General features: G+C 40.8%; 1 protein-coding gene across 1 annotated transcript in view; it reads left to right on the top strand.

The window, feature by feature from the left end:
* Window positions 1-26,374, top strand: part of HMCN1 (hemicentin 1) — a 222,579-nt gene that overhangs the window by 105,771 nt on the left and 90,434 nt on the right. The window contains exons 41-55 of the mRNA XM_075286727.1: window positions 1,637-1,812; window positions 3,411-3,507; window positions 5,223-5,345; window positions 7,090-7,251; window positions 9,235-9,516; window positions 13,214-13,381; window positions 15,024-15,137; window positions 15,382-15,465; window positions 17,463-17,654; window positions 19,645-19,818; window positions 20,553-20,666; window positions 20,748-20,893; window positions 21,564-21,708; window positions 23,549-23,752; window positions 25,073-25,186. Of these exons, the coding sequence (XP_075142828.1) occupies window positions 1,637-1,812; window positions 3,411-3,507; window positions 5,223-5,345; window positions 7,090-7,251; window positions 9,235-9,516; window positions 13,214-13,381; window positions 15,024-15,137; window positions 15,382-15,465; window positions 17,463-17,654; window positions 19,645-19,818; window positions 20,553-20,666; window positions 20,748-20,893; window positions 21,564-21,708; window positions 23,549-23,752; window positions 25,073-25,186 (2,295 nt within the window). The remainder of the gene's footprint in view (window positions 1-1,636; window positions 1,813-3,410; window positions 3,508-5,222; window positions 5,346-7,089; window positions 7,252-9,234; window positions 9,517-13,213; window positions 13,382-15,023; window positions 15,138-15,381; window positions 15,466-17,462; window positions 17,655-19,644; window positions 19,819-20,552; window positions 20,667-20,747; window positions 20,894-21,563; window positions 21,709-23,548; window positions 23,753-25,072; window positions 25,187-26,374) is intronic.

Raw genomic sequence — 26,374 nt, 5'->3', positions numbered from 1 at the left:
TTCACACCTTTTGAGCAGCATGAAGTACTATTTTTATGCAAAGAAAACAGACATGGCAAAACCTGTCAAATCTGTAATAAGATCTGTAATAAGTCAATGGGGTCTATTGGGTACTGTGAATGTCTGCCATGTGACGGACTCAGCTCTCCATCATTTTCAGTTCATCTTAAAAATCTTCTTGATTTTGCTTCTGCATTTGAAGAAGGATTGTGGGACCTAGGGATACCCTTGTAACTGCTCAGGCACTGTTGTGAGTAGAGGGAGAGGGGCTTAATAACAAAAACTTATTCACATTTATACTCTGCCAACCGTGCACACTAATGGAAGGGAAAATAAACTGAAATAAACTGAAGCAAAGCAAAAATGGCTCCTTATTAGAGTGAAACTCTTTTTGGACATCAATTTACTCAGCTGGCATTAGGAAGGAATTCTAAAATCTGTGTAAAAGAAAACTAAAAAAATGTGGCAAAAAAATGTATAATAAGCATTTTTAGGGGATAATCGTACACATTAGTCTCTCACTCTGCCAAATCAGTATCTCTGCGCTATGCTGAGGAGGTCCAAAAGACCGAAACAGCGCTGTCCATAGCTGGGAATCTGTTCCTTTTGGAATAGAAATACTAATTTGGCAATTAAATCCGCATCATGATAGTAGGCTTATTAACTGAGTCATGCATGATGTTAAGGAGGTTGCCCTCTAGAGGGCAGCATACAGAGGCACTGTTCTCCTAATTACATCCTGGAGAATAGATTTGCATATTTTTTACTAAGCATTTTTAGTGATAATGTATACAGGTCTGTCCACACTTAATTATTTGGTTAAGTAATGAAGTTTTGTTTGAAACCTATTCAATACATTAGGATGACATGCTAACAAAAACCTGAAAGTCTAAGGCCCCATGTAGCATTTTGCAGCTAAAAAGCGCTACAGGAAAAACCGCAGCAGCAAGTTATTGCAGTTCTTCCCACAGCACTTTGCACAGAAACTTTGCAGAGGTTTCCTTTGTGGACTTAGTGCTTCAATTATACCTTTAGGGAAACCACCAACTTTTCTGTAGTTATTATTGACCTGCTGCGATTTCCAAAACCACAATGGTTTGGGGAATTGAAGAGTATCTGCTGTGCGTATTTTAATGCTAGTGGGGATGGGATTCACTAGAATGTGTGTGAATCCCCGCCACTTTTCTGTAACTGTTAAATGCAGAGTTTTCTCCACATACCATTCGTGATCATTTATGTTAATAATATTACTTTTAGAAAAGCTTCTTATGCTAGATTTGCATTAGCCGTGGGCTCTTAGTGAATGAATCTGAACGACAGAGAACGAAACTGTTACACACCATTGTGGGGTCTGCTGGGTGCCCACCACTTTAAAATTGAGGGACCACTAGACCATTAGGCACATGAGATATATGAGCTGTTCAGCCACAGTAGGCACCCAGGAATGTTACAGGAATATTATCAGTAACTGCAGTATGCTAAAATATGTCATGTTGTGAATCAGATAAAGAAATACATTTTGCCATCTCTGTAATAGATGATTGTAAGGACACACTATACAGTTATACTATATGCTGTGTGCGAATTTGACTGTAGACTACTTTATTCTCTGACTGACATATATCCTCTGCCCCAGTGCCTCCCAACATCATGGGTGAAGAGCAAAATGTATCAGTCTTAATGGATGAAAGCCTTGAACTAAGATGTGAAAGCAATGCCGTGCCCCCTCCTGTGCTGACCTGGTACAAAGACTGGAGGCCTCTAGTGCCAGGACCCGATGTTACCATATCTGATGATGGGAGTGTTCTACAAGTAAGCCAGTGCTTTGGTATATTATGTTGGTTATCTTTGTTTTCACAGAGTGTTAGGATGTAATTCTAATAATGTGGAATACTGAGCAGTAATAAAGTTTTTTGTTTTTTTTGGGGGAAATTGGGAGATTGTACTACTATTATTATTATTATTATTGTTTATTTATATAGCACCATTAATTCCATGGTGCTTTACATTTGAGGGTTCACATACAGTACACAAAAAGCACAAACAGATATGATACTAACAATGACCGACTGGCAGAGTGGGATAGAGGGCCCTGCCCACGAAGGCTTACAATCTATGAGGAAGAGGGATAGAGACAGAAGGTGAGGGGAGAGACTGTACAGATGGTGATGTTGTGACAGTAGTGTTAGGCCGGGTTCACAATGGGAGCCGGTACCGTATACGCGGCGCTATTTTGCGGCCGTGATTCTGCGGCGGCCACAAAATAGCACCGCGTATACGGTACCGGCTCCCATTGAAAACAATGGGAGCGTATACGGCCCGCAAAAGCTCCCGCGGCGTCTACATACCACATTACAAGCCAAAATACTCCATGTGAACCCGGCCTTATTGGAGGTTGTAGGCCTTCCTGAATAGGTGAGTCTTCAGGGCCTTCTTGAAGCCTGTGATTGTGGGAGTCATTGACTTTGATAGATGGGTCATGTAGAGGGGCTGTACGGGGTGGGACGAAGATGATGTGACCTGTCCTTAGGCTAGATCATCAATATCAGATCAGTGGAGGTTGGACCCCCAGATCAACAGTTTGAAGAGACCCCAATGTTCGGATGAGTGCTGTGTCCTCTTCACAGAATACCAAACACAGAGCCATACCTTGCTTAGTATTGAAGCTCAGCGCCTTTCACTAGCCAGTGAAGCAGAAGTGACAGTCACCCAAGTGACCCAAAAGCAAGCCCTTTTAATACTTGGTGAATACGGGAGTAGCAGTAAACACCTACTTCTACTGCCCGAGTTATTGTATATAGGATTGTATCTATAATCCTATAAGGCTTCTCTGATCCTATTTGATTACTTTATGATTTGTTTCTTTGAGTACATATCACTATAGTGTGGACAGAATCACGCTAACAGCTTAGTTTAGCTACTGAAATACAGTTCTTTCTGTTGTCTTAAGGGGATATTTTTCCTTATATCAGGTTATTGATCACTGTCCAGTATTCTGGTCATCAAACTAAACTCTGTATTGAGTCAGCAGAGAATATTGTAAGGTTAGAACCTCCTGGGTTTGTACATGCCGCAGTGGATGAGAGTAGATTATAATATTAGCTGGAACTTGGTAACACAATATAACATAGAATTTGTAATTCAGATTAAGCTACAAACAATGCAAAAATAATATCAAATGTAATTCAGCATAAACAGAAAGTAATGCAATGCATTTTCCAAATTATTTTGCTTAGATTGTATACAATATTTCTATAAATCTATCACTGGTGTGCAGTGACTGGCATTACCATTGTGAGTAGGTGAATACACTTTGCCTGGAGATGCCCGTATAAACCATATGAGTCTGGTGCATGGATAATTTTATGTAGGTATATTACTTTTACATTGTATCACCTTATGTTTTACAGATAATGGGTGCTCAGGTAAAAGACGCTGGTCGATATTCTTGTGAGGCTGTCAACGTCGCTGGAAAGACTGAGAAAAACTTCAATGTGAATATTTTGGGTATGACAATTTAGTTTTTTTGTATTATTTTAAATATTCAGGTAACTCTATTCTGTTAAACGGGTTTAGAATATCAGAAAGAAGTGTCTGCTTTTAACCCCTTACTGCAAATGGATATTAATTGCAGTGTCCAAACCAAACAATACGTAATGGTAGGTTAGTTGGGTGGCATTGTGTTATATCCAGCCAACGTCTCGCTGTAGCAGCAAAAACTGGAGTTATTGCTCTACTTGGAAACTCTCTTGGAATATCTGGGAGGCTCCCACAATAAGGGGTGACCTCCTGGACTTCTGAAAGAGCAAATCTCCTGGGCCTGGTGGAATGCTCCTGTTGGGTTCTCTGTTACTCTATACATGGCATAGGCGTGTTATGTGGTGGTCGTGTCACAAAACAGTCCACAAACAGCACATTTTCATGCCTATGCAACAAAAACAGTATGACATGCCCCAAAAGGGGACACAATCACCTGTGAAATTTTGCAAGTGTCTCTTGCTGATGTCTCTTAAATGTTGGCAAGTTACCACTAGGGTTGAGCGATCGTGTTCGGAAAAGATCGGATTCCGATCGGCGATCGAGAAAATTTCACGATCGCCATCAGAATTCCGAACACAATCTTTTTTATGTGGGATCGAGATTGGTGATCTTTTCCCACAATGCTTTGCTTAGCTTTCACACTGAGTATACGCTGTATACTCAGTGTGAAGGCTCCGCTGCAGTTCCATAGGAATGAATGGAAGCAGCCAGCACACAGTCTTAACCCCCTGCACGCCGGCTGCCTCCATTCATTGGAATAGGAGGCTAAACTAAACATCTGTAGCAGCTACTTACCTCTAGAGATGGCTGCTCCGGTCCCCTCCTTCTTCTTGCCTCGCTGCTCCGCCTCCCAGGTTAGTGTTTAAAGCGCTAGGTAGGCGGAGCTTGTGGCTTAGGAGAGTGTGGGCGGGTATAGGGCAGGGAGATGTGACGTCTCCCCTCCCAGTACCCGCCCACACTCTCCTAACCCGCCCACACTCTCCTAACCTGGCAGGGAGGGGGCAGGGAGCAGCATGGAGTGGCAGCGAAGCAAAGAAGAAGGAAGGCACCGGGCACCGGACCAGCCATCTCTGGAGGTAAGTGGACACCAGGGGGGACTAAGTAGCCAGAGGATTAAAAAAAATCCTCTGGCTACTTTAGTGATTCACTACACAGCGTGGAGTCTAACAATTGTTAGATTCCTTGCTGTATAGTGAATAGGATTGCTTTTAAAATCCGATCTCCGATTAATTAAAAAATCCCATTGACTTGCATTGGGATCGGAATTGGGATCGAGATCGGGTTCGAATGAAAAACGATCAGAAATCGGATTTTAAAATCTATCCTGAAAAGTCAAGATCGGCTCAACCTTAGTTACCACCAAACAAGGCAATTTTATGAGAAGGGGAAAGGAGTTTGAAATGGGGAATGAGGCTCCCTCAGTCAGCTCATCTTCGATCTGCAATCTTTCAATATTTTTTAGGTTTTGATTAAACTTATAGCCCCCTCCCCCCCAAAAAAATGTCTATATACTGCATACATATGGTAGCATCAGGTCAAAATTGACAGCTGTACATCTAATATGCCCTGCAGTCATTTTTTCTTGAGGTTTCCATGTATCATGTCTTCAACAATCATTTCCTGAACTACTGTACAATAATTATATTTCTTATATTATATTTCTTATATCTACCAATTTTCAGTGTCCCCGAAGATAAAAGGTTCAGCTGAAGAAAAAATTGTGTCTGTGATTGAGGGATCACTAATAAGCCTCGTGTGTGATTCCAGCGGTATTCCAGCCCCAGGACTGACTTGGACAAAAAATGGTTAGCACATTCCTTAAATGAATCTACTTAGAGTTTTATAGGTTTAACCAGCTACGAGTTCTGTATTTACTTTCTATATGATTAGAACACGTTTAGTTTTATCATTCCTTGATATACTATGCGTTTCATACCAAAGTAAGTAGATAAGAAGCATCACATCATGAGAATCCTATCACAATGAAATTTTGCTGTTTCTGATTGCAAAATTAACACAATACACATAGGGGCTTTTTTGGCACCCAGTAAAATAATGTCTCTAGGCCCCCTAATCAAAATGTAGAGACCATTTCCTCTCCTTACTAGAACCACCCCCCTTTGCAGTTAAAAAAATCCACCATTACTGGCCCAATAAATATAACATTTTGTTTACTGTACCACACCGTATGTTAGCCACTTTACTGACCCCCATACAGTATATTACCACCTTTACTGGCCCTCACACAGTATATTGCCCCATTTTTATGGCCCACACACATTAGGCCACTACCTATTGGATTATTCACTCACCCACCGCTGCTCTTGTCCAGTCCCACTCTGCTTCAGGGGGTGATATACAGTACATCCTGAGGCTGAAGAATGTCTTCAGTGTCAGGATGTTCTGTGCAGTGCCCCTGGACAGGAGCACGGATAAGATAATCCTTTAATAGTCCCACCTTGGGGAAATTTCAGCGTGTTACAGCAGCATAGTAATACAGATACAGGATAATACAGAGTAATATGTTACAGACGTAGACACAGATAAGCTGAGAAGAGAAGATATACTAGGATAGGTGGAATAATCAAATAGGTAGCGGCCATTTAAAAAAAAATGCCATAAAGCAACCCATTACTGCTGGCCCCCAGAGCACTACCACATTGCATAGGTTCTATTATGGCCATATCTATTCTTCAATAGATTTGACTATATATATATATATATATATATATATATATATATATATATATTTATATATTTACATAGGAACTATAAGTATCTGGGTGTGCTCCTCCTGGAGGCGCTGCACAGAAGGGTCACAAGAGACTCTACCTGCTCAGGAGGCTGAGGGCCTTCGGAGTCCAGGGAACACTTCTTAGGGCCTTTTTCAACTCTGTGGTTGCTTCAGCCATCTTTTTCGGTGTGGCCTGATGGGGGCGCAGTATATCAACCAGGGACAGAAATAGACTTGACAGGCTGATCAGAAGGGCCAGCTCTGTCCTCGGGAGCCCCCTGGACCCAATACAGGTGGTGGGTGACAGAAGGATACTGTCAGTGGTGACCTCCATGCGGGAGAATAAATCCCACCCCATGTATGAGACCTTGATGGCACCACTGTAAGTGACCGTCTGCTTCACCCCAAGTGTGAGAAGGAGCACTATCGCAAGTCCTTCCTTCCAACCGCGACCAGGCTGTATAATCTACATCAGACCAAGCGAAGATCACCCCGTACAGAAAACTAATGATTATGATCCTGAAGTCTTCCTTCCTTCTTTCTCTCCCATTCCTTAGCTGCTATGGACTCCTAATATATCTTCTCTTCTCAGCATATGTGTGTCTACTTCCGTAATATATTAGTGTGTATTATCCTGTATCTCTATTACTATGCTGCTGTAACATATTGAAATTTCCCCACTGTGGGACTATTAAAGGATTATCTTATCTTATCTGCCCAAGTATGCAGTGCCAAAGAATCCCATACTGATCATGGCTCCCTGAAGGTATGATGGTTGTATGAAAAAAACTTTAATGATTTCTTGTGTTTTGCAGGTTTTCCACTGAATCCAGATAAGTCAGGCCGCATTCGCTATATCTCTGGAGGTCGTCACCTTCAGATTTCAGGCGCTGTGAAGATGGATGAAGCAGTATATACTTGCACTGCTATGAACAAAGCGGGGACTGCAACAAAAAAGTACAATGTGACAGTTTATGGTAAATGATTCAATAGTGATCTTATTTCTATAATTTTAGAATATTATATATTCTGTTAAAAAGGTATTAACTTGTGGAATTCATTTTCATAACTGTGTTTTTCAGCTACTTTACTTCTCACAAAAACACAAAAAAATTGCAGCTAAAAGAGTTGCAGAAAAATGCGGTGAAGATGCATTGCGCTTGTCTCCATTTTTCTTCCTCTATTCATTATATAGGGACAACACTTGTAATTCCGCAGCTAAAATGAACATGCGGTGTTTTTCAAAAATGCGTTTTTGAAAAAGCAGCTTTACCGCAGCTCTGTTTTTTCCCGAATAGTGTGGATGAGATTAGCTAGGTTTTATTGCTGTATTTCTGTTGCGGTTTTGGAAATAACAGCATGTCAATTATACCTACGGAAACCCTGGCAATTTCCCTATGGGTATAATTGAAGCAGAATGTCCACAAAGGATAACTCTGTGGACTTTCTGTGAAAAGCGCCCACAATGTGCCTCAGGCGTAGTATTTTCACGTAGCGCTTTTTCACTGTCAGGCCTTAGACTAAAGGGGTTTCTTGGCCCCAAATCAGATTTTCTTACTTATGGCCTATTTCACAGGATACATTTTTCCAATTACTTTTCATTGGTTTATGATGTCTTCTTTGTGAAGAGACCATGCTGCAGCAGTTTAACAGTTTGTAGAAATTTGGGTTAATTCTGCTACATCTGTACTGTATATATGTATATACATGCATCTACATATAGTGGGCTATTCTAGAATATGAAATGTTATTTTAATAAAGTGGCAATTTTCTACTAAGTTTAGTCACTGTCTTTTTCACGAACACCTCTATTATGTTTCCAAAGTATTGTATCCATTGTCCTGTGTCATTACCACAAAAACGTACACACTTACATATTACTGTGTATTATAAAAGGCAACAAAAGTTGAAGGTTTCATTCAAACTCCCAGGACTGACCACCTCCATCCTGAATGTCCAATTACTCTCCAGGCAGAGGAGCCCATTATTGAGATCCCCTACATAATTTAGTTAAAACCACTGGTAAAATACAGCGCAATAATTGAAATGTAGTAATTTTACCAGTTGCGTTACGAGTCAACTTGCACTCATGGTTTAGTCACAGTTAAATCCCAAATCCCATTTACAATTCTGCTATTGTAGATAACTGTGGCATGAAACCTACTGCAATCCCTATTGGTTTTTCCCAGCCTTAATGTTCCAAATTTTAATTGCATCCCTTGTAGCACCACAAACAAAAAAAGTACCAAAATGAAAAAAGTATTATGCCCCCTGATATAGAGCACCTCTGGGGTGAAGATGAATGAACTGTTTGGAGCATGTCAGTAACTTTATCTAATTTGCTGTAATTGCAAGAATCTATCCTGTCTACAAGGGTCAATATTCCTGCAGAAATATTTCAACACTTAGAATCTGTGCCATGAAGAATTGGTGTGGTTCTGAAGACAACAGGGAGTCTCCTGCACTACTAGATGGATGTCTTTAATAAAGTGACCATTCAGTGTATGTTTGAATATGTAGGAGATAAAGTGGTTCAGGAGAAAAATAATGATAGGTCTCCGTTCTGATCACTTTTTAAGATCCATTTAGTAGATTTATTTAATGGATGCAAACAGATGGCCATCCATTTATACAGAGATCAATGTAAAAAAAAAATCCAGATCCATTTCTGTAAAAAAATTTTTATCGAAACAATAACATAGCATACCATACTTGTGTGTCTGTCCAAAAAATGCACAAAAACTGATCTATTTTTTCCACCATTGATTTCTATGTAAATGGGTAGCCATCCGTTTACATCCATGTTTTTTATCCGCTATACGAATTTGCTAAATGGATATAAAAAATACATGATCTGAATGGAGCCTAACAATGCTATATGTATGTTATTTATTATATTATATTTTATGCATTGCAGTAATAACTTTGAGTGTGGATCAAATATGCTTTACTTGGTACAGTTCGCCCTGCTATATCAGAAAGTGGAAAAGTGCCCATTGAAATTGCGAAAATCCAAGGAAATAATGTAACTCTTGAATGTGACTCCAGAGGAGATCCAGAACCCATGTTGACCTGGCTGCGAGATGGCACTGCACTGCTTAATGGAGATGGTGTCCAACTCCTCAAGAAAGGAAGGCAGCTTCATCTAGAGAACATTCAGCTCTGGCACTCCGGCCTTTATGTCTGCGTAGCAGTGAATGTTGCGGGTCAAGCTGATAAAAAGTACAATCTACATGTGCTTGGTAAGTAGGATGTTTAAAATGATATATTGCTGTAATGGGATAATATAGTGTATTCCCCCAAATCTCTAATGCTCCAAGCAGGATCTAAAGGATTAGTACATGGAAACCACAGGCTTGTGGTGTGAGAGCTAAAGCTAGTCATCAGGAGACCTTTATGTCTCAGAAAACAAATCCTTTCTGGTTCTAACGACTAGAGTCATATACACAGAAGGTTTATATTAAGGTGATTTTAAATAGAACTTTGGAATATGAGGAAGCAAAATGCCATTGTGACAATGGAAAAACATACCTTTCACTTTCTAAGTTATTTTTTAAATAGTTTTCTAGATCTCATTTTTACATTGTAAACTGTGAAATTTGCAGATTTCACAGTTTTTTCAAAACAGCAATAGTTTGCAGACAGGCTATGTGGAGAGTCTTCCCCTACCCTCTGTATTCACTATGTGAAGAGAAAAAAGGATGGCACTCTATACTTATTGAGATAAGAAATATGGAGTGGAATGTTTCTAGGAATGGACTAAAATACTAAACAGTGAATTAGCTAGAAGGGAGACACCTAGTTGTGACTTTGGAGACACATTTGTAGCTATGTGACTGGTTGAAACATGATGAAGAATTGGCTCTTTAAAAAAGGTCACCAAAAATTATCCATCTATGGGACCAGAATGACACATCATTGGAAATGGTAAGAAACAATGGCGGGGTTTAGGCTTGAGCGATCGGGATCGGAAAAGATCGTATTCTGATCGGCGATCAAGTAAATTTCACAATCGCGATCGGAATTCTGATCCCGATCTTTTTAGGCGAGATCGAGGTTGGAGGTTATTTCTCACAATGCTTTGCTACTGGCCAAGCATTGTGGGAAAAGCTAACAATGTTAGATAGGTCCCATAGGACCATAGCCCCCTGTGTGCCAGATGCATCCACTCATTCTAATGGGAGACTAGTTAACATCTCTAGTAGGTAACACTTACCTGCACAGATCGCTGTTCTGGTCCCAGCTGTTCTCGCTCCCGTCTCACCACCCTGTACCCACCCACACTCTCCTAAACCACAAGCCCCGCCTTCTTCCTAGGTCTGTAACAATAACCTGGGAGGCGGGGGCAGCAGGGCGAGAAGAGGAGCAAGAACAGCGGGGACCGGACAAGTGATCTGAGCAGGTAAGTGGACACCAGGGGGGACTAAATAGCCAGAGGATTTTTTTAATCACTACACAGAGAGGAGTCTAACAATTAAAGTGTTCAATTTTTAGACTCCATGCTGTGTAGTGAATAGGATCATTTTTAAAATCCGATCTTTGATTATTAAAAAAAAATCCCATTGACTTACATTGGGATCGGAATTGGGATCGGGATTGGGATCGGGTTCGAATGGAAAATGATCGGAAATCAGATTTTAAAAATGATCCTGAAATCTCAAGATCAGCTCAACCCTAGTGGAGTGGAGTGACAATTTACAGAATATCAAGAAAAATTTTAGCACAGAATCTGCATGCCAGCTAGACAGCTGAAAAATCTATAATATCTCCTGAAATGGAAAGGATTCTATGACACTGAATACAGCACTTGGGTGACAGACAAGAACCTGAATTATCCTGCTGGTTATCCCTGTGTAGGATCACATGCCACATCAACATCATTTATACGAAGTAACAATTTACAGAATTTCAAGAATAATTTGGAACACACTGTCAATATGCCTATTGTCTAGCCTGCCAGTTGAAAAAGCTGGTGATACTATTTCATGTGAGTATAGAGAGACAGAGTTCCTACACATGTGCCTGTACTCCCATGGCTAATTATATGCCTGAAGATCTTGCACCTTGTCATCCATTTGTTATTTGGTAATACACAAAAAATTCCCATAGCAAGATGACCACACATGGCTGCTGCCACCAAAACCAGAAGCAGTGGAAACGTGTTTGCCAGTGCCTCCACCACCCGAGCTTGCCTTAGATCTACCCCAGGCAGATATTTTAGATGTTGGGGCTGCACATTAGGTGGAATTCTTACTATTGCAGCTGCCACCACCCTCTTCCTCTGATGTCACCCTGACCCAGTTGTCAGGTCTTATCTGCAATAAAATCATCGGATTCAGTAATATCATCTTCAACAATTTTATGTGACTCATCATAGCAATGGGATTCCCCCTATGCCCTCCTAACATATTTTCTCCTAGTGCCCTTACCAGCACAGCTACAAGTATCACACCCCCTGCCATTACTACCTACACCAGGGGTGCCCAATACGTCGATCGCGATCTACCGGTCGATCGCAAAGGACATATGGGTCGATCGCGGGATGCAGCCAGGGATCCCCGGTGTCTGCTTGTTCACAGTGCAGGCTGAGAGTCGACTCTCAGCCTGCGCTGTGAACAAGCACTCCGGACACTTGTAGGCCGGGCAGCAGCAGCTCCCCGCTCTTAGGGATGGAGGGAGCCGGAGTGCTGCTTGTTCACAGCGCAGACTGAGAGTCATCTACGGACACTGGCAGGTGGGGCTGCCGCAGCCCCAGCCTGCCAGTGTCCAGAGATAACTCTCAGCCTGCGCTGTGAAAAAGCAGACACCGGGGATCCCTGGGCAGCCACAAAACGCTGCTGTCTCCTGCTCTCACGCTCCATCCGACCCCGTCCACACGCCCTGCCCCGCCCACAGGCCCAACCCAGCCCTGCCCACAAGTAGTGGGTAGTAGATCTTTTGCCTTGCCAGTTTATAAAGTAGATCACATGCTGAAGAAGTGTGAGCACCCCTGACCTACACCAACACTCATGTCTTTCACCTTTACCTCTTCTACATCCAAAACACACTGGAAGTTCAGACTCATAAAGAAGAGAAAATAGAGGAAGTCTTGGGCTATGGCGAATATGAGGAATATCTCTCTCAGTGGTTGCCACATGACTACTAGAGAATCTGTGTCAGTAAAGAAGACATGGTTGACAGTACTGAAAGGCAGCATGGTAAATTACATGTTACAACAGAGAACACACAGAACACACAGACCCCTGACAACATTTGTGGTTCACTGCTTTCAAAAGTGTCTTTATTCTCAGGAAGAACAACACTGCAACAGCTGGCTGAGCTGTCAAGACCAGAAGGGTTTCCTCCTCATTTTGCCTATCTCCTGCCCTTTCTTTCCAGTCATTACCCTGCTTAAATATATTTTGTTTTCCTGATTAACAACAATTTTGACACTATGTGTATGTCTTTTTTTTTCCCCAAAAAACTATTACAATAAAAATAATGACGCGCAAAAAGCACTAAAATGGTGACATGGTCAGTGACTATTAGACTAGAACTGCATCAGTCAACTTTTTTTTTTTCCATTATAATTGTATGCATATTGGGTTAACAAAAAAAATCGCTAAGGTTCCAGGCAACCGTTGGTTCTTTCTCTGTGTAGTTGTTGTGCAGAGTTACTTAGCTCTTGTTCATTTGTATAGGAGCAGAACTGCAGCAACTCAGCATGGCCGCTACACAGAGGACAGAATTATCTGCTTCCAGCTATGTTCTCTATGCAGTGGCTGCAGAGGACAACAGTTTGGTAGGGATCCTGAGTGCTGGACCTCTACCATCTGATATCAATGACCTAGCCTAAAGACATGCCATCAGTTTTGCTTGGGAATACCCTTTTATGTATGATGGAGTATTTCTACACTAAAAATTACCTGTGTTCTTTTAACCGTATATTTGTATTTTAAGTTCCACCAGCTTTCTCTGGAAGATTTCAGGAACATGAAAATGTAAGCGTTGTAGAGAAAAATCCAGTGACACTCACATGTGAAGTCTCGGGCATTCCTGCACCTAAAATAACATGGTACAAAGATGGCTATCCTATTACTTCTGATCAAACTCCCCAAGTAATGTCAGGTAACGTATCTGCTCAATAACATCCAATCACCAGAAACTGAATATATACATTATCATTGTGAATGATAAATAATACTCAATTTACTTTGTTTTGAAATTTTTACAAAAATTTGTGAAGTTGACCTGTTTTCAGATCTGTTAGGCTATGTTCACATCTGTGTTGGAACCTCCATTTATATTCTCTGGCATAGAGTCTGGCAGAAATCCCAGAATCCTGAAAGACCTGCTTTTTTGTCCACTGCTAAAAAATAATAGGACTCTCAGCGATCCCCATGATAGTCAATGGGGTCCCTCGGGATCTGATGCTGTCCTGCTTTGGACCAGAAGACAGGATACTCTGGCGCATATGTGAATGTAGCATTAACCTATTATGACTACATAACATCCCAGAAAAGGAATATGCCAATAAATCAGCATGGAGTTTGTATGTTCTCCCTCTCTTTGTGTAGGATTCCTCACAGTACTCTCTTTTCTTCCCACACTCCAAAGACATACTGATTGATTGACATACTCATAGATTGTAAGCCCTCGCGGGCAGGGCCCTCTACCCCACTGTGCCAGTCGGTCATTGTTAGTATTATACCTACCTGTATATTTTGTGTACTGTATGTAACCCCCAAATGTAAAGCACTATGGAATTAATGGTGCTATATAAATAAATAAATAATAATAATAATAATAATAATAATAATAATAATAATAATAATAACGAACTTAGATTGTGAGCCCTTTATAGGACAGGGATTGATAATGTCTGTAAAGAGCTGTGGATTATTTTGGCACTATATAAGTAAGCAAAATAAATAAATAATAAATAAGTCCTTTGCTTTGGTGTCAACTTATGGAAGATAGCTCCCTATATATCAATTATTGGTTTTAATGAAACCTAATAGCATAATTCAGGAATATAACCAAGCCAGTATCAGTATTTTAGGTGGTCAAGGTTCTATATGCTGTGACTATATTAAACTGATGCTTTTCTGTTTAACATAGGCCTGCAAGTGACTGATGTTCTGAACCTTACCGTACTCCCTTATTATTTGCAAGATCTTGTAAACTGCAGTCTGCCGTTAAGTTATATCACCAACGAATACATTCCTTTGAGCTGACAATTCCTATGAGGCTCATGTGTTATTTGCTAATCTATGAGAAGGTCCCTTAAGGGTGTATTTCAAGCATAAAATGCTGTCATTTTTGTCTTTGGCTTTATTTCCTTTAGGGTCCATTCACACAGAGTAACGTGCCGCGTGATCTGGCACGTATATGGCGTGTGAGACTTTGAACGCCGTAAAAGATCCCATTGATTTCAATGGGAGCCTGGATCGTATACGCCACGTTATTTTGCGGCCGTGATTTTGCATGAAATCATTGGGAGCTTTTACGGCGCTCAAAGTCTCACACGCCGTATACGTGCCAGATCACGCGGCACGTTACTCCGTGTGAATGGACCCTTAAATTGCTTTTTTTGCTTATATATAAGACCTATCTATCTATTCAGCAAGATAAACTGATAATATAATAAATATATCATTGAGTTGTGCTCTCATGAGCAAAGATTGGGCCTGTGCAGACAAATAATCCTGGAAACAAATAGGAAAAAATGAATTTCTTTCCTAATGGATTGAATTTTGTTAAATCTCAGGTGGTATGATCCTGCGCTTTTTACATACTGCACTTTCGGATGCTGGAAGATACCGGTGCGTGGCTACAAATGCTGCTGGAGAGAGGAGTAAAAACTTTCTATTAAATGTACTAGGTAAATGTTTAGCTTTGTCTCATGGGGAACACTCCTGGATTCTAGATGATGGGCAGATCATTTCCCTGGATCAGTTAAATACTCCTATTAAATATAATTTTACCTTTAGTGCTCTTTTGTCATGACTATACTTACAAAAACTCAACACACTCAGAATATGTCACTTAGGAAACCAAGCCCATTGTCATTACATTGTATAACCATTCAGCCTGCAGTTGTCTATAATGTGGTCATTTATATTTAGTGCCACCGAGATTTCCTGGGAAGACTTTGGAAGATGTAAAGGTAAAAGAGAAAAGTGACGTGACCCTTTCTTGTGACGTAACAGGTAATTCCACTTCATCTTATTGTTAGATTTTCTACATTATGTTATTATGTGTACAGAGTAACATCAACCTATTCTACTGCAATGATGATTCTAAGCATAAAACTTTCCATATCCCTCATTGTATACATGGTTATGCATTACCTATGACAGTTCCCCAGTTTTTTCCCATATAGTTGTGTTCTGGAATACACTTCTTTAAGTGATCTTACAAACCATAAGCAGTAAATAGCTTTTCCAGGACACAATATTACAATAACAGAACAATTTTTTTGGCCAAAGAAACAAACCTATAATAACCTTTAGGGCTGCCAGAGGATATTACAATTTAACGGTAAAAGGTAACATGTAGTAGACGTTGTAAAATATTCCCATGTCAGACTTTTATTACATATCAACAGGATATTCCACAAATGACCTGTGTAACAAGCAGCTATCTCTGAAATGGGATGGCTGAAACCAGCTTCAATCATTATAAGTTTATGGGTTTTTCACATCCAAACAGGATAGATAGGGAAGACAAGTGGCGCGTTTAGGGTATGGAAAGGGAGTATCTCAGAAGCAGTGGCGTAACTACCGCAGAGGCAGCGGAGGCAGCTGCCACAGGGCCCGGGCCATTAGGGGGCCCAGTGACAGCCGCTACCGCTGCGTTTTTTTGTTTTTTTTTAAATAGGCCGTTACGGGCCCTATTTACTTGCTGATCCTGGCTGCGCTGGGATCGGTAAGTGACACTGCGGGCCCCACAAATACTATCATTATACTCGGGGGTCTTTGCAGACCCCCGAGTATAATGATGGGTGGACCAGGAGAGGTAAGGGAACGTAAAAAATACTGTTACTTACCTCTCCATGATCCTGCCAGGCCTCCTTCCTACTTGTTTGAGGTCTCTGACGTCACATGAACCCAGCCTGCTTCCCGGGTCATGTGATGTCTGACGTCATAGATGATGGACGGCAGCGGAGAAGACAGCGTAGGAGCCGGGGGACAGGTAAGAAACAGTAATTTTTTATGTTTTTATTCCCCCGGGTCTCCGATTATTATACTCTGCGGTGTGAAAAGACCCCAGAGTATAATAATTTTTTATGAGTGTCCACTATGGGCTATAATACTGTGTGCAGGGGATACTATGGGGGATAATACTGTGTGCAGGGGCCACAAAGGGACATAATGCTGTGTGCAGGGGCCACTATGGGACATAATGCTGTGTGCAGGGGCCACTAATGGACATAATACTGTGTGCAGGGGCCACTAGTGGACATAATACTGTGTGCAGGGGCCACTAAGGGACATAATACTGTGTGCAGGGTCCCCTAAGGGACATAATACTGTGTGCAGGGCTTACTAAGGGACATAATACTGTGTGCAGGAGCCCCTAAGGGACATAATACTGTGTGCAGGGGCCACTAATGGACATAATACTGTGTGCAGGGGCCCCTAAGGGTCATAATACTGTGTGCAGGGCTTACTAAGGGACATAATACTGTGTGCAGGGGCCACTATGGGGCATAATACTGTGTATAGGGGCTCCTAAGGGACATAATACTGTGTGCAGGGCTTACTAAGGGACATAATAGAGTGCGGAGGAGTGGGTTGGTTGAGGTCTTCGGCGTTGGTGTCGGTTGGGGGGGGGGGGCCCATGTCAAAAGGGGGGGACCCATGTCAAAAGTTCGCCACGAGGCCCCGCCATTCCTAGTTACGCCACTGCTCAGAAGTAAATTGGTTAGAAACCTGATCATAGTACTGTGTAATATATAATGTAAATGTCTGCTCATTGCTTTGTTATCCTAATATACCTCTAGTACAGGAGGATATATACCTCTAATATATTGGTGTCAAGCACAAACACCGACAGTTTTAGGGTCGACAGGTAAAACTGTATTCTGCTTCTTTTTATAGATCTGTCAATGAATTGAGGATTCACTGTATATTATGTGTTTGTAGTTCTACTATTTAAATACTCATAAATCTGTAATGAATTGTAACCCTATATCTTCATTCAGGGAACCCAGCACCACAGCTAACATGGGTAAAGGATGGGCAACCTTTACATTTGGAAAGTCACCATAGACTCAGCAATAATGGACAGACGTTTCACATTAATGGTGCCACGGTATCAGATGCGGGAACATATGTTTGCATTGCTTCCAATTCAGCAGGCGATAAAAGCAGAAGGTTTAGTCTCAGTGTCATGGGTGAGTTGTATTTTCATTTTCAGAAGGTGTCCAAAATAATACATAATGAATTTATTGTAGATCCATAGCATTCACCCTCAGAGGCAGTAACAGCTTACTGTACCCTACAACAACATGGACTAATGTGCCACTGAGTGGTATACAGGACTCCACGTGTTTCTGACCCCTACTAGCAGTTTAATATACTCTTGGATCACCACTACACTGCAAGTACCATATTAAAATAGCAAGTACATAGCTAATCCCTGTTTAACATATTTGCCTGTTCAGTCCTTTGCGCCATTCTCCAGTCGCACAAATCGGCTGGTCCATTTTTGATCCTTTGCACTTGTTGTTGTAGCACAGCTGAGGATTCATTGCTGTGTGTCAGCCTAGCCAGTGCTCTAGTTACTTTGGTCATTTCGGAGTTAAATTAGTAGATTTTTATTGACCTTCCTCCTGACCAATCAACTGTAGGACAGATTCTTTTATATACTTTTCCAGCCCACTCCCTAATGCTTGCTATTGCCTTTCTGTGCATGCTGGCTCTATCCTGATTGCTAATTATATTTCTGACCCTTGGCTTTTCTTGTGACTAAACTCTTGGATTATGATTTTGTACTTTGCTGCTTGACTGGTTCCGCGTCCCTCAGCTACCCTGACCACCTGTTTGTTTTTGTTTGTCTTGTCTACGTTCTGTGTTCTCACTCATATGATAGGAAGGGACTGTCACCCAGTTGCTCTCTATCGCCTAGGGTAGTTGAGGCAAATAGGCAGGGACTGAGGATGGGTTCAGTATTAGGACTCAATGTCTCTGTCATCCCCCTTCCTCTTTTGCTCATCTAGTAATTCCCTAACACCCTGCTTATTATTAGATTATTTTAACAAATTCAGTTACAAAATGTGGGTGTATTTAAATAAAAGAAATGAATTCTGTATAAAACTCTTGCACATCTCTTCTTAGAGATCTGCTATGTGTTGTTCCTCTGTTACTCCAACTGGAAATGCATATGATATTTAGCAAAATTTGGATATTTTCATTCAGTGTAGACACACACTTTACTTCCAGGAAGAATAATAAATTTAGAATTCTAATTGTTATTTTATGGGGAATTAAGCAGACATATCAGGATAGCTGGCAGATCCTGTTTATATCCATCTTTCTTTATATACAGGAGTAACCCCATGTTATTTGTGGAGTCATAAATCACACGTTTTCTGAAGAGGCCATGTATGGATGTAGCAAAGTTTACTCACAAGTTAAAGATGTATTATCATCTGAATATTTATGGCTGTTTTCAGATAATATGCCCCCAGTCACGCAGCCATCGTGAAAACACACATACACAGGTCTCTCCATTAACTTGTACAGGAGTTCCAAAAACAGGTAAGTCAAGTAGGCAGCCTCAGCTATCTACCGAACTCCTGTACAAGTGAACAGAGCGGCCCATGTGCACTCACTGTGGCCATGAGATGGGGGTCAAAGGATTCTCATACTCAAGATAGAGGGGGTCCACCTCTCTTAGGCATTTATGGCATTTAATGTGAATATAGCCATACATGCCCAGATGAAATTCCCCTATAAAACTTTAGCAACAGTGTGGCACAGAATATTAACTGAACCCCTTCAGTCCTTCATTGGCATTACAATGGCTGTCATTGCATTCTGTGATGCTGCAGCAAGTTTTCCGTGTCAGTTATACTTTGCTACACCTGTACATGTTTATATAAAATACAGATATTGTATATTTGCCTCAGCAGTGGTTAGTACTGTAGTAGATTTGTAATGCTAAAGTCCTATCTAGCCACAGATAACATCTGCCAAAAGTGTGTATGTTCTTCCTATGTTTGCTTTGTTTCCTTGCATACTCCAAAGGCATACTGATAGGAAATTTAGTTTGCAAGCCATAAATGGGACAGTGTTGTCAGTGTCTGTAAAGTGCTGCAGATGATGTCAAGTTAAACTTTGCTACATCTGTAGTTAATTAAATCATTTTTTATTTTTTTACAGTTTCTCCAACAATCCTTGGTGCAAAACGTAAAGACTCCCCTGAGGACCTATCTGTGATTCTTCACAGCTTAGTATCACTATCCTGTGATGTCCAGTCCCATCCCCCTGCCACCATAACTTGGTATAGAGATGGATTTCAAGTCTACTCAAAGGATAATATAAGAATTCTTCCGGGTGAGGCTTCCTCTTTAATAGAATCTTTTACCACCTCCACCAACTCCAACTCTTTGCATCCTCTAATACATGTTGTATCACTGAGTCTGGCATTTTTCTGTAGCCCCTACGTTTCCTGTTTTTTAGTTTCAGCATCTATTAGACTTATTAGACCAGGGTCAGGGGATAATCGTACACATTAGGGAGAGTGTGTGCCTACATAGGCAGTACGGAGACTTACAAGTCATTCCTGCTCTGCTAGGGCTTCTGGGTAAAAAATTTGCAAATCTATTCTCCAGGATGTAATTAGGAGAACAGTGCACTTTGTACGCCACCCATCTAGAGGGCGGCGTACAGAGTGCACTGTTCTCTTAATTACATCCTGGGGAATAGATTTGCATATTTTTTACCTATTAGACTGTCTACTGTCAGATGGACAGTCCCTGGGTATCTGCTCCTACTGAGGACTGCCCACCTGAGAGAGTAGAGACCCTAATTAGCATATTGTATTCTGGAAGTAACTGTGAGGAATTATCATGAATGATAGGGGCCGGATGCCAATTGTGCCAGAATAAATGGAACAGAGCCTATTAAAAAATGCAAAGAGTTGGAGTTGGCAGAGGGTTCAAAGATCCTCTTTAAATGTACGTAACAGTGATAGCGCTCAATACACATCAGTATGGTGGAGTTCACCTCTCTTGGTATTTCTTGGAACAAATCTAATTTCTCTTTAACCTTTGTGATGGTATATCTAGGAGGGCGCACTCTGCAGATCTTGAAGGCTCAAGAAGACAACACTGGAAGCTACAGCTGCATTGCATCTAATGAGGCCGGGGCGGATGAGCATCATTATAACCTAACAGTCTATGGTATAGTTACCTATACAATTATAATTGCAGAAGATAACAGTTAATGTAAACAAACTTCTTAACTCTTCCTCTTCTTTGTAGTTCCACCAAAAATTAAAAAAGACGATCTTTTTGGAACTGGAACATATTCCAAGCAGGTGAAAGTGAAAGTCAACACAGACTTTACTCTCGAATGTGAAGTGAAGGCATTCCCATTGGCCACGGTCACATGGTACAAAGATGGACAGGTCAGTAATAGAGATGAGCGAGTACTGTTCGGATCAGCTGATCCGAAAAGCACGCTTGCATAGAAATGAATGGACGTAGCCGGCACGCGGGGGGTTAAGTGGCCGGCCGACGTCAAAACGGAAGTATCAGGTGCATCCATTCATTTCTATGGAGCGTGCTGTTCGGATCGGCTGATCCGAACAGTACTCGCTCATCTCTAATCAGTTACAAACAGATTATTTTCTTGGAGTTTTCATGCAATTATTTTCCTTGAGTAAGATGTGTACAACTTTACCATTCTGCTAATTTCATTAAAGGGGTTGTGCTGTTATTAAAGGTGTTGTCACTTTAGGTGAAAAAAAAAACCAGTTTACATATTTTTAGTGTTAAAATTAGAAATCAGTTGTTCAGTATTCTAAATACAGCTCAGTACGGGGGCTAGGGGTCAGACCACCATAGAACTCAAATGAATAATTCATTCTAAAGATAAGTTATTGATTTTAGATCTTCAAAACCCCTTTAAAAAACATAGCAGCTCCAATTTCCATACATACAGATTTTAGGAAATATATGTCTAGCCATTATGTTGTTATATTATTAGATGATACATGCTAAAATTGTATTTCACCAGACATTGAACAGCCATTTTCTAATAAACCTTATTAAACAGTATTTGTTCTATTATTACAGCCTCTTGGTTCAGAGAGCCCCCTACAGGTGGATGGCTATAAACTCCATGCTGATAAAGCAGAGCTGTTAGATACTGGCCGTTACACTTGTGTGGCATCCAACATCGCTGGTGACGATGAAAAAGACTTTGACGTCATTGTGCAAGGTTAGTCCTGTGTGTGATTTATTATTCCTTGTATGCCAATTTTCTTCTCTGAAAAGGGGGTGGGGAGAGGGAATGCAGGGGCAGAGCCAGATTTATCATCAGAAATCTGGTGTAATTGATGTGGGAGATATACCCAGCTATGAACTGCATACATTTCCCCTCTAGGCACAGAACCTGGCATGATTTATGAAGAAGTGTTTGCCCTTCGTAATAAATGAGGAGCAGCCTCCACCGACTTTGGGGTTATGAAAACATTAGGAGTGCTAGTCTTCATACATTTTCCCTAAAGTGTATTGAAATGTAAACTTACATATCTATGTACCATGTAATTTAATGGATTTTATGTTTGGTCCGTCATACCTCCCTGTTGCCTCTGCTATACTTAGATTGTGTTCAGACTCTGAACAAATAGAAAGTGACACAAGTTGTGGCATTTTAGCTGTTTACCAAGACATATTCAAGATCCAGTTATATAACCAATATGAGCTTAAAGTACAGACTCTCAGCTTTAAATTGAGGGTATTCACATCCTAATAGGAGGAAAGGCTTAGGAATTATAGTTCTGTAATAGGTAACTGCTTCTTTTTCAAGTGACCAAAGGGAATTGGACAATTATCTCAATGGGCTACAGGGGCTATTCCCTCATTAATCCATTATCAATTAAGCAAATAAAAGGTGTGAAGTAAATTCCAGGTGTGGCATTTGCAATCAGACGTTGTTGCTGTGAACCCATAACATGCAGCAAGGGAGCTCTCAATGGAAGCGAACAAAAAACATCATTAGGGTGAATTCACACTGAGTAAACGCTAGCTTATTCTGAATGTAAAACACGTTCAGAATAAGCGGCGTCTAAAGCAGCTCCATTCATTTCTATGGGAGCGGGGATACGAGCGCTCCCCATAGAAATGAATGGGCTGCTTCTTTCACTCCGTGCAGTCCCATTGAAGTGAATGGGGAGTGCCGGCGTATACGGCAAGCTCTGCTCATGCCGGAGCGTACACGCCGGCACTCCCCATTCACTTCAATGGGACTGCACGGAGTGAAAGAAGCAGCCCATTCATTTCTATGGGGAGCGCTCGTATCCCCGCTCCCATAGAAATGAATGGAGCTGCTTTAGACGCCGCTTATTCTGAACGTGTTTTACGTTCAGAATAAGCTAGCGTTTACTCAGTGTGAATGCACCCTAAGGCTGAAAACAAAGAAGAAATCCATTAGAGAGATAGCGAAAATGTTAGGAGTGGCCAAATCAACAGTTTGATACATTCTGGTAAAAGACCACACTGGCGGGGTCACACGGTGGCTCAGTGGTTAGCAATGCAGCCTTGCAGCGCTGGAGTCCTGATGTTCAAATCCCACCAAGGGCAAAAAAAAAAAAAAAAACATCTGTAAGGAGTTTGTACATTCTCCCTGTGTTTGCATGGATTTCCATCCCATATTCCAACGACATATTGATAGGGAAAAAACAAAAAAAAAAAAAAAAAGCATTGGTGAGCTTGAGAACTCAAAAAAGTCTTCAACATCCATAGAACACAACAGTGGTGGATGATCAAAGAATCACAGAATCAAGAATCAGAGTATTCTTCACCCATCCAAGTAAAGAATACTCTCCAGCAAATAGTTGTGTAAAAAGATTTTGCTGATTTCTAATGCAAAACTCCCTGAAGATCTAAAGAGATATGGTGACTTTTCTCATGCAAAATAAAATCTATATGGAATATACCATTTATTAAGCTCATCATTGATACTGTATTGTATTATTTATTAACCTGATTTGATGTTTGGGGACTTAAAAAATTATGCGGAAGTTATAATGAGTCAATGTACTTTACTTATTTCTTAGTTCCACCAACATTTTCAAAGTTATCTGGAATCCTGCTGAATGCTGACAGTAATATGCTATCTGGAAATGGAGATAACAAAGATGTTATTGTCAACAACCCCCTGTCTTTGTATTGTGAAACAAATGCGGTGCCCCCTCCGACCATCACATGGTATAAGGATGGTAGCCTTCTTACCTCCAATGATAAGGTGCTCATATTACCAGGTACAGTACTGTAAATTCTACATAGTATTGATATAATTATATGTACTAATGACTTTAAGAATAGTATGAAGGATTCTGATAAATTCTCATTATGGAAATGTATTCCCTATGCATAGAACAGCGCTTAAGTGTCTTATCACTACAGGTTGCTGGGGGTCTAACAACTGGGCCCCTCAGAAATTAGGGGCCTCCTCACTGTGAATCAAGCAGTTGTGCTTATGTGACTATTGCTCCAATGACTGTGGATAGGGGACAAGAATCTTTGATGGCAGGAAACTGAGCTGCAATACCAAGCACAACCCATAGACAGGAGTGGTGCTATTTGTTTTTACAGCCATGTTTCTCTAAACCTAAACAACCCACTTAAAGATCTATAGATGCTCAGACTAAGCTCTGACAAAGATGTCCCTTTAGGTGATCCTGGCGAACAGTGATCTATGCTACCATTACCAGCTGAGAAATTAGTGATGGCCAGTTAGTATCACAGGGGATCATGCCTCTGGAGCTTACTTTCTGACATGGACCACCTACCTGGCAGCCATTTTGAAGAATAGACCAATAGGAACATGAGAATTTGCATAATTTCCCAGAATCCTTTGCTGGAACTCTCCCTAAGCTTGCTGAATATTGAAAATAATAAATCAAATGAAGCAAAATCTTCGAAAATGGCTAAAAAAACCTGGTCTGTGCAGTTGGTGGGTGGAGCCTCCTGATTTGGAAAAAAAAAAAGAAGAATCTTTGATAGCAAAACTAGTTTAAGGCCGGGGCTCCACAGTACATAAATGCCGCGATTTGCCCATGACCGAAACGCCGTGGGAAAAATTGTAGTGTTTTACAGTCAGGACAAAGTTGATGGAATTCTAGGGAATCCCATGTCCACTTTGCGGTGAAAACCGCGGTGCAGACACCGCGATTTCCAAAACTGGCGCGGTTTTGGAAATCGCAGCATGTCAATTGTACCTACAAAAATGCTGGCAGTTTCCCCATAGGTATAATCGAAACAGAAAGTCCATAGAGGAAACCTCTGCAAAATTTCTGTCTAAAGCGCTGCGGGAAGAACTGTGATGCTTTGCCACCACAGTTTTTCCCACAGCGTTTTTTTGCCGCAGGATGTCCCATGGGGCCTTAACCTTAATCAGAAAAGCCTGTGTTATAAAGAATCTTGCCTTCTCTTGCTTTGGATTAAATGGAAGAAAATGACTAATTTTAAAAATGAGAAAGAAGATATTGTAATAAATCTATTTTTTAAGGGAAATGTATTATATGATATCAGTGTACAATGAGAGTTATACATGTCTTAGTAAACCTTTATCTGTCCAGGGGGTCACAGTTTACAAATAGCAAGGACACATCTGGAGGATGCTGGATTATATACTTGTGTTGCTGTAAATGAGGCAGGAGAAGACTCCTTACATTACAATATTCGGATACTATGTAAGTATTGCTGATTCTAGTTGTTCCACTGTTTAACTGTCTACTATTCTCAATAAGATATGATATGGTATATGCATGTATAATAAGTGTGACAAATATTACAAAGATGATAACACACTGACTGTCTATAAAGGATATTTCTTAGAACAATGCTTTTTTTGTGCTGAAAACATTTTAGAATGGTATAAAATATTTATTTTGCAGATTATGAGATGAACTCACATAATCATAAAAGAAGCTCAGTTATTCATTTTGTGGATGTTATCACAATTCTATGACAAATGTACAAAAAATTCCACATATTGTACCTAAGCAAAATAGTTACATTTGCAATACGGAGGTGAAAATCTGCAGGACATTTTCAAAATGTTGGGTAGTTTTTTGCAGCTTTTCCTAAGGCTTGTGTAATCCGACCCCCACATTGCAGAAAAAACAGCAGTGGAAAACAGCGTTTTTAAAAATTCTGAATGTTAATTTTACCTGTGGAAATGCTACATTTTTCTCATAGGCTTATATGGTATGGGGGAGGCAAAAATATAAAATGCAGCAGAAAATGAGTGAAAAGCACAAGTGTTTTTGCAGTTTTTTTCCACTGCATTTTATTCTGCAGCCTTTATTAGCTGCATTTCTGTAACATGTGACCTTAGCCTAAAGCTCAGGCCACACATTGTGGAAAAGTTACATGGTTTGTTTCAGATTTTCATGGTATTGTCTCAAAGAATGCAAAATATGTATATTGTGTGGGTATGTTTTTCAAGGGTTTTGCCTTTTTGTTGGTTTCAGTAGTACCACGAATATTGCAGTCAATTTTCTAAAACTCTCAGCACTGTTATTACCGTATATACTCGAGTATAAGCCGACTTTTTCAGCACATTTTTCATGCTGGAAAAGCTTTCCTCGGCTTATACATGAGTCAGGGTCCACGGAGCACAGAAAACTGGAAGGACCTGGAAGGGGGAGGTCCTTTAGTGCTACTGCTCTGTGATTGGCTTGTCATGAGGTCACGTGACTGTGATGTCATCAAAGGTCCTGTAGCCACTGGTATGTAACATCTGCAGATAAGGTTGAGTCTAGCTCCGCCCATACCAGAGTCCGATCACATGGTCATGACGTCATCAGAGGTCCTTTAGCACACTAGGATTTAGCATCTACCCTGCAGATGAGTGGCCAGGATTGATTGTGTCTTAT

This window comes from Leptodactylus fuscus, chromosome 9 (assembly GCF_031893055.1).
Source record: "Leptodactylus fuscus isolate aLepFus1 chromosome 9, aLepFus1.hap2, whole genome shotgun sequence".
NCBI lineage: Eukaryota > Metazoa > Chordata > Amphibia > Anura > Leptodactylidae > Leptodactylus > Leptodactylus fuscus.
Note: the sequence above shows the minus strand (reverse complement) of the source record. Positions and strands in the feature narration are given on the sequence as shown.